Source organism: Euwallacea fornicatus, chromosome 5 (genome assembly GCF_040115645.1).
Source record: "Euwallacea fornicatus isolate EFF26 chromosome 5, ASM4011564v1, whole genome shotgun sequence".
Taxonomy (NCBI): domain Eukaryota; kingdom Metazoa; phylum Arthropoda; class Insecta; order Coleoptera; family Curculionidae; genus Euwallacea; species Euwallacea fornicatus.
The window spans coordinates 4,538,848-4,550,367 of NC_089545.1; the positions used below are offsets into that span (position 1 = coordinate 4,538,848).

Genomic DNA, 11,520 nt, shown 5'->3' on the forward strand with positions numbered 1-11,520 from the left:
TGTTCGTAGATTTTTACACCAAATTACCAACCGTAATTAGAAGTATGACTTCACATCACCCACATCAGAACTTTCTGCATAGAATGAATAATATTCAAGCAATATTTCAGTACAATTTCCAAGTCACGACACTACAAAAAAAAAAAATCGTTCCTTTAGCGTTTCTACTTAACTGCTTCCAAACGAATGTCCTCTCGATGTTATTAAAGCCATTAGTGCGAAGTAGCACTCTTAGTCGAAAAATATGAAAGAACCAATTTAAAAATATTATTTCAGCGAAAAGCGACATGGAAATTCTCGGCTCTTATCGAAATAGGGAATTTAAAACGTGGGATGCAGCTCAATAAATCACTCGGTTTTAAATATTCGGGCTGTATTGTGGCGAAAAAGCACATGTAACGTAAATTGAGAGAAAGCTGACATTAAATAAAATCGCCGACAAATTCTCGGATATCACGGCTGAGTAAATTTAATGCTGCCATAGGTGGAGTGGAAATAGCAGAATTTAACGAAAATAAAGGGGCTCATATTGTGAATATGCCATTTTACCCGTAATTTTTCATTCGGACCATATTCACTTGTTGACATGTCGGCCGGTGGATCTATTAGAACGCCCAACTGAAACTGGATGTTTTAATTCGTTCTGTTTCTGCCTCTGATGCATCAGTTACATGATGCTGTATCATGCAAATATTTGGATGATTTAGCTTTGCGTTACATGCGATTTAATCAAAGCCATTTATTCGTGAAATGACGTCTGGGATCTGTGAAAGGACGTGGACGCACCCAGAAAAATCAACGTATTCACCCAGTGTCCCGATTCGTCTACATCAAGATCCATGCGGATATTACGCCCACAGCACCAGTTAAAGGGGCTGAATTTTAGGTCGTTTTATACTGCTTTTCAAATTCGTGACGAGACGGTTGGTTTCTGAATTATCATACGCAAAATGACGAATTTCGATTATTGTTTATCGGCGGGACGAAACGGTTTATTTGACAGCTCTCACAGTGTGGTGTTATCACGTGTCCTTCCCGAATGCGCTGCGACTGCTATTAGAGGAAAACCAAACTTTTCCTCATCCGAGCAAACAATAGAAAAGTCCTCCGCAAGTAAGTCGACGAACATGTAAAATGAATCAAAACTAGCGGAAATGTGTTCATCCATCAAGATAACCGACAGGGTCCACTCAATCTCAGTCTGAGAAATCTCGAAATAGCACTACGACGCTCGATATTCACAACGGTTCTCCATGTTGGTGTTGACTGGCCTGGAGAGGTGTCTAGATAATGCAGATCAAAATTAGATCTCGATCAGGCTCGGATGCATTAAAATCTATGTTTATTTTCTCCAAGGTAATTGGCACTAGAAGCCAGAATAGGCAAAGGCAGTGGGGGCGTTTTTCGATCCGATAGGCGATCGTACGTGGCATTTATTAAAAGATCCCCAACTATTGAACCCCATTAAACACCATTATCCAACATCTCTCCCTAAAGAACGGCTGCACGTCAACAAAATTAAACGGTTCAGTTGGGTAAACTGTTAAATACTTTCGATAACTTATCAATAAGTTCATATAGTTAACTTTGTGCTAATCCTAATGAGCTGACATCTCGCTGCTCATCATCCAAGTTTCCCATCTTAACATCTCCCAGGGAATTATTCAACTTGAGCAATTAAGTAATATCGACATTAAACTTGCTTATGATAAACATTAAAACTGCGGATTAAGGCGCATTCCGCAATTGGTAAACCAACCGAAAACTAATATTGCGTGAACTTTCAGACAAAGCAAAATATTCGGTCCAATTAAGTATGAAAATTTTAATAGTATTTTAATCCAACAGCTTTGTAGTTTAATTTTGCCAGGATTATATTAAATAATTTCTCCGAACCACTCAACCTCAATGCTTCTAACTGTAAATTTGCCGTTCTAAATTCCAATCCTCCTCAGCCATGGAATTTTAAATTAAACTACCAACTTAAAACAAGATTCTAAGCGAGTTACCTGGCGATTGTATGAAGGAATTTAATTATTTACAACTCGGAACTCAGAGACTACAATTTCATTTTTGGCTCTACCAGTTGAGTAGGTGCGTAATTACTCGAAGAACGTGTGAGATAGGATTTTGTACTTTTTGGAATGCATTCTAAGATGCTTGCAGTTAATTAATCCCTTAGTTAACCCAGTGTGAATAACTTGGACTAAAAGCAAAACCTGAATGGAAATTGGTGTATACACTCGTCCTTGCGGCCTCTTCCTACCAACTGTCTACGCCCCTGCCGACCTTTTCCCAAGGCATTTTTGTATAATTATTAACAACAGCTCTGAAAAACAATTTTATCATCTCGCATATTCAGTTAATTCATGTAATATTTCATCTCCCGGGGATTGCAAGAAATTGGAAGTGTTTTCTTCATTATATTCTCAATGCTATCTCCGTTTTAATCTCATTTTCAGTTACTCCATTGGAATAGTGATCGTTGTTTTGCTCCGTTATGATATTTATTTAATGCCTTTCGGGTAGATCTATTTACCCTCTAATTTGCGGCCGGTAAATCGAGCATTACAAGACCTGGTACTGTCCTGGTGTTTATCAACCATTGTTAGATCACATGAAATTGTATTCGAAAAATTGGGAATGTGGCTGAATATTTACCGAAATTCGACCAAAAAACTGGCCACGGTTAAATCCAAAAATGTAAATCCGTACTTTCTGTTTCTCGTTGAATTGACACGCAGAACTGCATGTTTTGAAGGTTTTACACAGGAATTTGGCATGCTACGAGCTCCAATTAAATTCAGATCTGAACTTGTTCAAATCAGATACAGACTGAACGCAATTTCACCACAGAATACACGTAACGTCTCTATATTTCACAAAACTTAGAAAATTCAATTAATTATGCCGATTCTGAAAATTGGATTACACAAAAGACTAGAAACACTGGAAAAATCGGCAATTCCAGTGCGTTTGATTGATTTGAGATGAACCGAAGTGACGAGACCTAATAGGATCGATGGTCTTGGGGCCACTCGAGTTACTTAAAAGCCGAGCTGGAATAAGACATAAAGTCGTAATGGATAAGAGATCTTCCCAGATTTTTCTTACGGCTATTATTGCATTGATCTTCATTGCTTCGTAACCAATTTCTCGTTACTTCAAAACTTCAATTGAAGACTTTATACTGGCATTGACAGTGAATAGCGTAAAAGGTGCAATTTCTGCTCCATAAAAATGCACTTTCAAGCTCACATCTCATTGATATTTTGGCCCAGTAGCAATTTTTTTTAAATCACGAGGCTCCTAAGTCAACATGCTTCAAACCTATTGCTCAAGTAGTTGCTCAATCTCGAGAGTCACAACTTTACATGTTTCAGGTATCAAAGCTATTGCTAAAGTAGAATGTGTTCTAAAACAAGGTTGAAAATTTGGTACGTATCATCCTGGGCACTGTGCAAAATCCACTGTTTTTAAAATATGTTAATTGTACAGGGTGGCCCACTCTAATGCGAGGAAAACAATTGCAAATATGAAAGGTGAACATTTTTTTATCTCTGCGATCACAAAAACTAAGCAATTACATAGATCCTTCAAAGTTAAGGCAAACGCTAGTGCCCGTGCTTTTGGAAGTAGTAAATTTCCTAAATGCAAAAATGGCTATTATTTCAATACGCACATTTTATTATAGTATTCCATATAGTTTACGAGATATTTAATGTTGAAAGCATAATATCCACGTTACAAAAAATGCGTATTTGAAATATGTTTTAGGTGGAAGCCAATAGTTTTTACAAAAACAACAACAAAATAAGAGCAGTTATTACTCTGGACGGCTAAGATCCAGTATGGTAAAAATAGGACAATAACAATGATGCTTTTAACCCGAAACTTTTTTTTATATTTTCGACTATGGAAGACTAAAGTTCGGCACACTGAATCCCATATGAGTTGAAATGTTAAATTAATAAAAGTTTCAAAAATTTTATTTGCAGCCTATAATTAAGCTAAAATTCATGGAAACTGGGACAACAGATTTTGGAACGTTAGGTCTCAACCACTCCCAACCATGTTCGATTCGTATTGTATTTGTTCTATTGGTCAGTGGTGAAGTATGTTAAAAACCATAAAAATGTTAGAAAATTTCTCGACCCAAAAAATTTTAAAACTACAAATCCCCTTTTCACGTCCCCCCAAAATCTTTATCAGTGCCTAGTCCAGCAGCCTTGCCATAGAAAGTACCAAATAAGGTAAGGCCTAGGTGAAATCTGTTAAAAACAAAAAAAAACACAAAATTACTCAACCCTAAAACTCTAAAACCACAAATCCCTATTTTATCTCCCCCAAAACCTTTTTCAGATCCCCGTCCAGCAGCCTTGCCATAGAAACGCCAAAGCTTAAGTGAATCTGTGAGGATGCGTCTAGAATCATTTTCTGGTATTTGCTAATTAATCAAGAAGAACGAAGTTAAAATTAAGTTTTAATTTAAAGTACAGTCTGTAACTCAGATAAGTATGCCCCGCCGTTTATTTGGTGTGGCGGAAGGGAGGGAGGGGGGGGGGGTGTAATAATCTAAGAAAACTTTAATAAATTTAATTAACTGAGGGGTATTGTAATATTGAATGTTGGAGATGCACATCGACCAGAAGATTTTTGGAGGAGAATCTCTTCATATGCACTAGTCAAAGGATATCCGCATCATGAAAAGGCTTAACCTGAACTAATTAAATATGCCAGTAGGTACGCTGCTCAAGAGTCATGTTAAAATAAATATACACACCTTTGAACTTGCAAAGAAGTAGTAAAATAGAAAAAATCCAATAGTTCACAACCATGCTAACTATTTCATGTCACCACCTGTCACGACGTCAGTCAGACGACACGAGCGTCACCACTTCGGCACGTGCGGAATTCTCACCAATTGTACGAAGGACTCATTAAGAGTCACAAAAGGCGGCCTCGAAATTACTCGGGATTTTCCCTCGGTCCTCGACGGAAAATGAGCCGAAAGTACGTGCGCATCCGTAGGAATATGGGGTGGAAATAGACGATCATCCCTCAGAATAAGGGGTGAAAACCGTCGAGGTTTGTGCGCACGCTTTGCACTTTGCAAATTCGCTCGTCGCAATTGAAATTACTTCTCTCCGCCAAAAATTACCTGATTTGAATTGTTAAGGGGAGCAAGCGTAAATGCCCTGTTCTCTCCCTATGTTGTTCTATAAATATTTACGTTTTCTTGATTTGCATGGTATTAAAGCGATTCAGTTTCCAGTGAATAACTCTTTGGCTCTGTTGCAAAAACTTCATTCTTCATACACATCTTCAGGTGTTAGATTAAAATTTAAAGACAGATTAAAACTTATGGGGAAATTCGTTTGAGACATTGATGTGATATTGATTAAAAAGGCCATGTCACAAGCTCGAAATCAAAATATAAACTGTTGGTATTATCCTTATCTACTTCTGAAGTGTGGCGGCATGTCAACGCAGCTCACAGAAAAAGCTAAGCGGATTTCGCGTGCAGTAACTGGAAATGTGTCTTCTCAGTGCAGTCCACACTGACTAGAAAACTGGTACTTACGTTGTCAGAAAGTGCATGGCTCAAGTAAATAATTTATTTAAAAATGTCTCAAAGCAAATTTGAAGAACATCTCGGGGATGTAACATGTTGTAGGGAATTTATCTGGGTACGAAAAACAGGAGAATTTGCTGTACCTTTGCGACATCACTTAACATCCACTCAGGCGGAAGGAACTCATTTTCCGCCCGGACGAAAGGTGGTTAGAAATACACACAGTTTCCACCTAGGTACAAGGTAACAAATAATATCATTACATGTATGACTGAATAAATTAAACTGTAACGTTTTTTGAAATAAGGCTATTTGACCGAAAAGATGCATCAAGTAAATTGCGAATAAAAGCTCAAAGTTAACCAAAAATTTTAATAAGAATAATAAATATCAGTTATTCTATGAAATAAAGTGTATAAAATTAAATACAATCGTCCTTAAGAAAATCACAGGCATAATTGCATAGAGAGTATTAGAAATATGCAGAATATCAAGCTATTGGAAGGAGAGTTCTTCTCACTAGCACTCGTTTTCTGATTAAAACTGTCGATAACATGAATTTTCCATCCCATGTTGGCTTGCGTGAATGAGTTGTAATAAACCGTATCCGGCCAAGACGTGTTGGGTGTGAATTCCAATGTACCAGGATCACCAGGTTCACATGACCATGTCAGAGATCTATTGAATTTCTTAAAAGATTCAAAGTCGTCATCTAATCGCCGGTCTTGATCTGGTTTATGTGTGGAATAACAAAGTCTTCCCGCTAAAAGAAAATTTATGATAGTTAACACGAGAAGAATATCAAACAAGAAGGCGAGTAAAAAAGTATTTAAATGTTAACGAGATGTTCCAGAAACTTGTAAATACATATCTACCACAAATGTTACAAATGAATATAAATCTATATATAGGGTAGAACATGTCATCAAGAAGACACTTCAGGGGACGATAGTACTCTACAAAATGATGAAAAAAAATGTCCATGATCAAAAGCGGCATTATTTTCGATATACGTAGTGGCAAAGTTTAACATTTTTTCTTCATATTTAGTGTTTTCGTACGTTAAATTTTAGAAAATTTCGTGGATCTTTTTCCTTTATGACAACTTACGATAAAATACCAAATTCGTCGTTAGTCATCTAGAGAGTGTTATGTTTATTCAGATCATGTACTATTTTATGTTTTGTACTTTTTTTTGGAACATCCTGTATGAACTGTGATAACAAATTAGAATTCCCTCTCAATTCTTTAGCTTTTTGGTTTCCTGCGGTAGTTTCGTATATATCACCGTTTTCATAGAATTTGAAAAAATTCGGTCTCTACATCCTGGTCTGTAATATAGGATGCCATGGCTGAGTTTCAGCTCTTGTAATAATTTTGTTTCGATTCGCGATGTTTCGCAATTAAAAAAAAAACTCAAGACATACGTGATGAGAAAAAATTTAAACTTTGCCACCCTGTATATCGAAGGTGGTGCGTTTTTCACCATGAATCTATCAGCATTTTTTCATCATCTTGCAAAATACTATGGGCCCCTAACATATCTCAATGTCTTTCCATATTTTATACCCTGTATAGTATTATTTCCACTTATTAATATTTTGGCTATAACTTCGCAAAAAGAAACATCGAAGAAGGAACTAACCTGAACTAAAAACATTAAATTTAACACTCACATGCAGTAGATTTTGGTCGTCCCCTTCTAGAATATTCCACCCCTGCCAGAACCCTGACTTTGGATTGAGCCACATCAGTAAGTCTATCATAACCTCCATTAGGATCGTCCGTTATAATCAAAGGATGGTAGTACTCAGGACTATGAGGATTATTTCCTCCATTCACTTTAAACACGTACGTCAACCCTCTACGTAACCAAAGCTCTGGTGCTAGTAAGCCGTTGATGTACCATGCCAGGGCCGTGGAGGTGTGTTCTGAACATAATTAGGCAGTTAAAAACGTTAAAACCCAAAATATAGATGTGTTTACTAGTGATTGCTTGATATCCTTTCTTGCCCCCCGAAGGTCCAATGGTACTAGTAAACACTCGAATAGTCTTATCAAATATCTGCCCTTTGCTCCATGGTTCTCCAACCTGAAGTTCTGACCGCGTAAATGAGTAGCAATTGCTTTGAGGTTCCTTGGGGTTTAACTCAATGCTGATATTCGTTTTTGGATAGATGTCATGGAAAGCGGGTTCCTTGTTCTCATCAAGTCTCCCTATTCCCCATATAATGTAGACCGAACCCTCTAATGGAAATTCCTTATCACCATCATCAGCTGAAAATTAAGCGCATTAAGAAGTTTGCATCATGTGCTGATGAGGTAAAGTTTGAGACTTACAAGAAATTAGGGATCTGCGGTAAGTGATAATGTTGATTCCATTCTCTCTGATAGCTGTATTTAATTGATTGTTGTCCTGACCGCCTACTAATTCATCTTTGCACACACCCTTGTATTGGCCCAACACCTTCACACACTGCGAAGTGAAGGCATAAAAGATCAAGTTAGTTTGTGTAGTCGGTTACTTAGTTGGCATAGAGTCGTAAGTGCGTGCGCACATTCACCTGTCATTAAGATTTACTAGTGGCACGTAGCTACGGACATGCACCCTGATTCGAATAAGCTATCGGGCAACTGTAATCTACCGTAGCCGTAAGGCCAAATAATTAATGTGCTGTCAAATTTAACTGCAAGCGAACTGCTATTGAAACGTTACAATATGACCTAGATATCCGTCAGATTCTTGGTTTCTATGGAAACTTGGTGAAGCTATCAAACTGTTACATTAATAATTTATTCCTATATCGGTTTGACGTTAAAAAAGTATCCGGCTTTATTAGGGATTTATTGTGATTTTCACGTATTATTGGACATTTTGAATGAAGCGGCAGTTATCAATTTAGTTTGATCTCCTCATTTCCGCCCTGTTTAAATAAATTTTCAAGTTGAAATCCTCGTTGTTCTGCTCGTAAATGTATATTTTTCGGACAAGGGATGGGTATATTAGAGCAAATATTTCGCAACCATTGACCCGAATAAACAATATTATGCAAACAGTTTTCCCATTTCCACCTTTAATTCTTTAATTTTCTAGTAAACTTACGAAAATCTAGTCCAACACTTGAAATCTCTATCCTTAGGGACCAAATTTACGGCCATTGACTACCATATCTGATTCCATTTCTATAGCTTCTAAAGCCGTCCGATTTATTGTAAATTGGAAATCAAAGAGATGGAAATAGCTTTATACCCTCCGTTTACCACGTAAATGTTTTTCCAAGGTGCAACTTACCGGAGTTAAGGCAGTAATGTTATAATCAGTGGCAAATCCCTGATATCCATTGATATAAGCTACAGCCACATCTGCTCCAATCATCTGACTTCTCTCGTTTGATCCCGAAATGCCGAAAGCAAGATATTCATCCTCATCCACCATTCCTGCTAATTGAATGGTAATGGCAGGGCCGAATATCTCCCATGAAACTTGAAAGTTTTTGTGGAGTTGCAAACAGTTTGGAAGATCATCTTTTTGTGGCTATAAAAAAGTCCTCTCGTCCTTTATCTAAATATCCGAATTCAAGAGTTTAACTTACAATAACTTTCACTAAAGAGGGAGGTACGTTCAAAGCTTCAGGAATAATTATTGACCCAAGGTTTGTATTGGTATCGTGATCAAATATACTGAACCAGTCTATATTGAAAATGGTAAGGTCTCCTGGAAGTTCAAGAGTTATAGTCCTGTTTTTGTAAGACTTCAAGGGATCCAAGCTGAAATTATCATTTTTTTACATAACAATTATGCTAGGTAAGACAGGGCTTACTATCCATATTCATCAGGAACTTTAAATCCCTTCGACACCGGCTGAGCACCCACACCCACCCAGAAGTAAGCGCCCTTGGCATTACCATCATAGGTAAAACCAATTAGCTTGATTTGCTTGGCGTCCAATATCTCTACCGAAATAGTGCTGATTGAGTTAGTTTTTCCTGTGAGTTGAGACACTTTTTGAACCGTGGGCGGTTCAAATTCCTCGGGAATATAAATATCTCCAAAAGTGTTTTGAGACGAAATATCATATATAGCAAACCACTTGATGTCTGTAATTCTCTTGTTTTCGGGTAGCACTAATGTAAAATCTTTATTGAAGTAACGTTCCAAAACGTTCGTTCTGAAAGTAAATAAATTCATAAAATTCCCTGCAGCCTTCCTTATATGTAAAAATTAGTTAGACGTGTCACACATACTTTCCATGTTCATCTGGCACGATAAATCCCTGGGGTCCAGGTCTGTTAGCGGCTCCGGCCCAGAAGAAGGTGTCAGCTCCGTTTCCATCATAGTTGAAAGATGTCAATAGAAGAGTGTATTTATCTACGGCATAAATATCTCCGGAAACTTGATGGTGGTATGAGTTTAGCTTGCCCAACGGTTTGCCTTTGTAGGGGCCTTCATCGTCTTGGCACAATCCTGCAACAGAACAAACCATTAATACTAAACTGCTGAATTAACCGCTAACCATTCGGAACTGAATAAATCAGATCGGTTCAAATTGTACATTGAGTGATGTTGGTCATTTTAAACATCTAAAAAACCGAATTAGACGTAAAATCAATCTGGCCCCTCTGACGTAATTTGAAATTTATTTTGTATGTTTTTTAGACGCGCGGCAGTAGTCTAACTGACCCTGTGTGGATCACAAAGATTAACGAACAGTTGTCCCTTAAAAATCGAACAATGGACTGCACATGATTGTTTCGAAGAGAAGTTTTTTTTTAATTACCTGGCAGAAATTATTTTTGCTTAATTTGTTCAAATCTCTGCTGTTTTGTGGCTATTTATACTCAGTTTTATTCTCTATCTATCTGTAACAATCAGCTACAATTAATGAAATAGCCGCAAAATAGATTTGCTGGCAAATTTCCATTTTGCAATTTTTGTTTCATTGTTTCTTTTGTTCCTTGTCCACTCTTTGTATTTCTGCGTAAAACGCAATAAATTTCAAATTATAACTATTTATTTGGTGTTCTATTCGTTTAGCACAATATAATCTAAGATTGTGGCAATATGCAGGATGATCGATTTGAAAGCATCCAATTTTCAGTCTTTGAATGTGAAGTAACCCATTTTGACTTGACTATTGAATAATAATCTTTTTAGCATTACAATCGACTCTCAAGTCGCAATGACCGCCATCAAGAAAATAGAATTAAAAGAATTTTGATAAAAAAGATACCTACGTGCTTAATCGACTTTACTGAGAGCCTTTTTTTTAGCCAATCATTTAACCACAATTTTTTGGCCAATTAGCGTAACAAGTCATCGACTATCTAACACACTGCGACCATACTAGCCCTGTTTTTAGATCAGTTTAAGTGCTATTGGATTAGTAAAAAACTATTTGCCTCAAACGGAAGGTTTTTTCTTTCATTATTACCTCCAAGAATGTGACCTGAAATTTAGTTTATAATATATTTATATAGAATCTAGTCCGCAAAGAACAGTTAATGGTCCTGCATTAGCATCAACTATATACTTCATTGTTAGGTTAAGGTCAAAAGTCATCATTGCGCTGTAGCCTTAGACATTGGCTTCTCGTTCATAGTTAGGAATATATTAAAACTTGATGCCTGTAGTCATCCAACGATTTCACCAGAGAAATATATATATCTTAATATAAGAGTAGCCTGCAGCCATACTTCCGCTTCCACATTAACGCAGCTTACTCACCTGCAGAAAAGAAGACCAAAGGAACAATAAGCACACCGAACATCATCCTCTTGCGTTGTAATTAACTCTTAAAACTAACACCATTTTTGGTCCCTTTTTCACTAAAATCTGTAACAATATTTTACTCACTTAATGGACATATTGTGGTTTTGTTAACCTTCGATGTACTGCACGGAACGCGTACTTACAAGAGAGCTTTCAATTTCAACTTTCTAATAAC

The 11,520-nt window shown here is 37.0% G+C and overlaps 2 protein-coding genes across 3 annotated transcripts in view; both read right to left on the reverse strand.

Annotated features, from left to right (window-relative positions):
- The window catches only part of LOC136339272 (uncharacterized), a 70,179-nt gene extending 65,151 nt beyond the window's left edge, over positions 1 to 5,028 (reverse strand). For both annotated transcript variants that reach the window (XM_066282387.1, XM_066282386.1), the window contains exon 1: positions 4,784 to 5,028. In XM_066282387.1, coding sequence (XP_066138484.1) covers positions 4,784 to 4,838 — 55 coding nt within the window. In that variant the 5' untranslated portion in view covers positions 4,839 to 5,028. The remainder of the gene's footprint in view (positions 1 to 4,783) is intronic.
- A 905-nt stretch (positions 5,029 to 5,933) lies between these two features.
- On the reverse strand, positions 5,934 to 11,520 carry knk (protein Skeletor knk). The gene is made up of 9 exons (XM_066282173.1): positions 11,301 to 11,520; positions 9,821 to 10,040; positions 9,397 to 9,744; positions 9,169 to 9,343; positions 8,868 to 9,110; positions 7,916 to 8,051; positions 7,562 to 7,852; positions 7,252 to 7,506; positions 5,934 to 6,338 (listed from the first exon to the last, which is right to left on the reverse strand). Exons 1-9 carry the CDS (start codon positions 11,344 to 11,346, stop codon positions 6,022 to 6,024), a joined length of 2,031 nt encoding a protein of 676 aa, XP_066138270.1. The 5' UTR covers positions 11,347 to 11,520; the 3' UTR covers positions 5,934 to 6,021.

Bases quoted from the DNA above. Each gene is read 5' to 3' on its own strand.
- knk (XM_066282173.1), bottom strand. From the start codon at position 11,346: ATGATGTTCGGTGTGCTTATTGTTCCTTTGGTCTTCTTTTCTGCAG. The intron at 10,041-11,300 runs GTGAGTAAGCTG...GTTCTGTTGCAG, and splicing joins TTTGGTCTTCTTTTCTGCAG to GATTGTGCCAAGACGATGAA. The intron at 6,339-7,251 runs GTGAGTGTTAAA...ATTTTCTTTTAG, and splicing joins ACGACCAAAATCTACTGCAT to CGGGAAGACTTTGTTATTCC.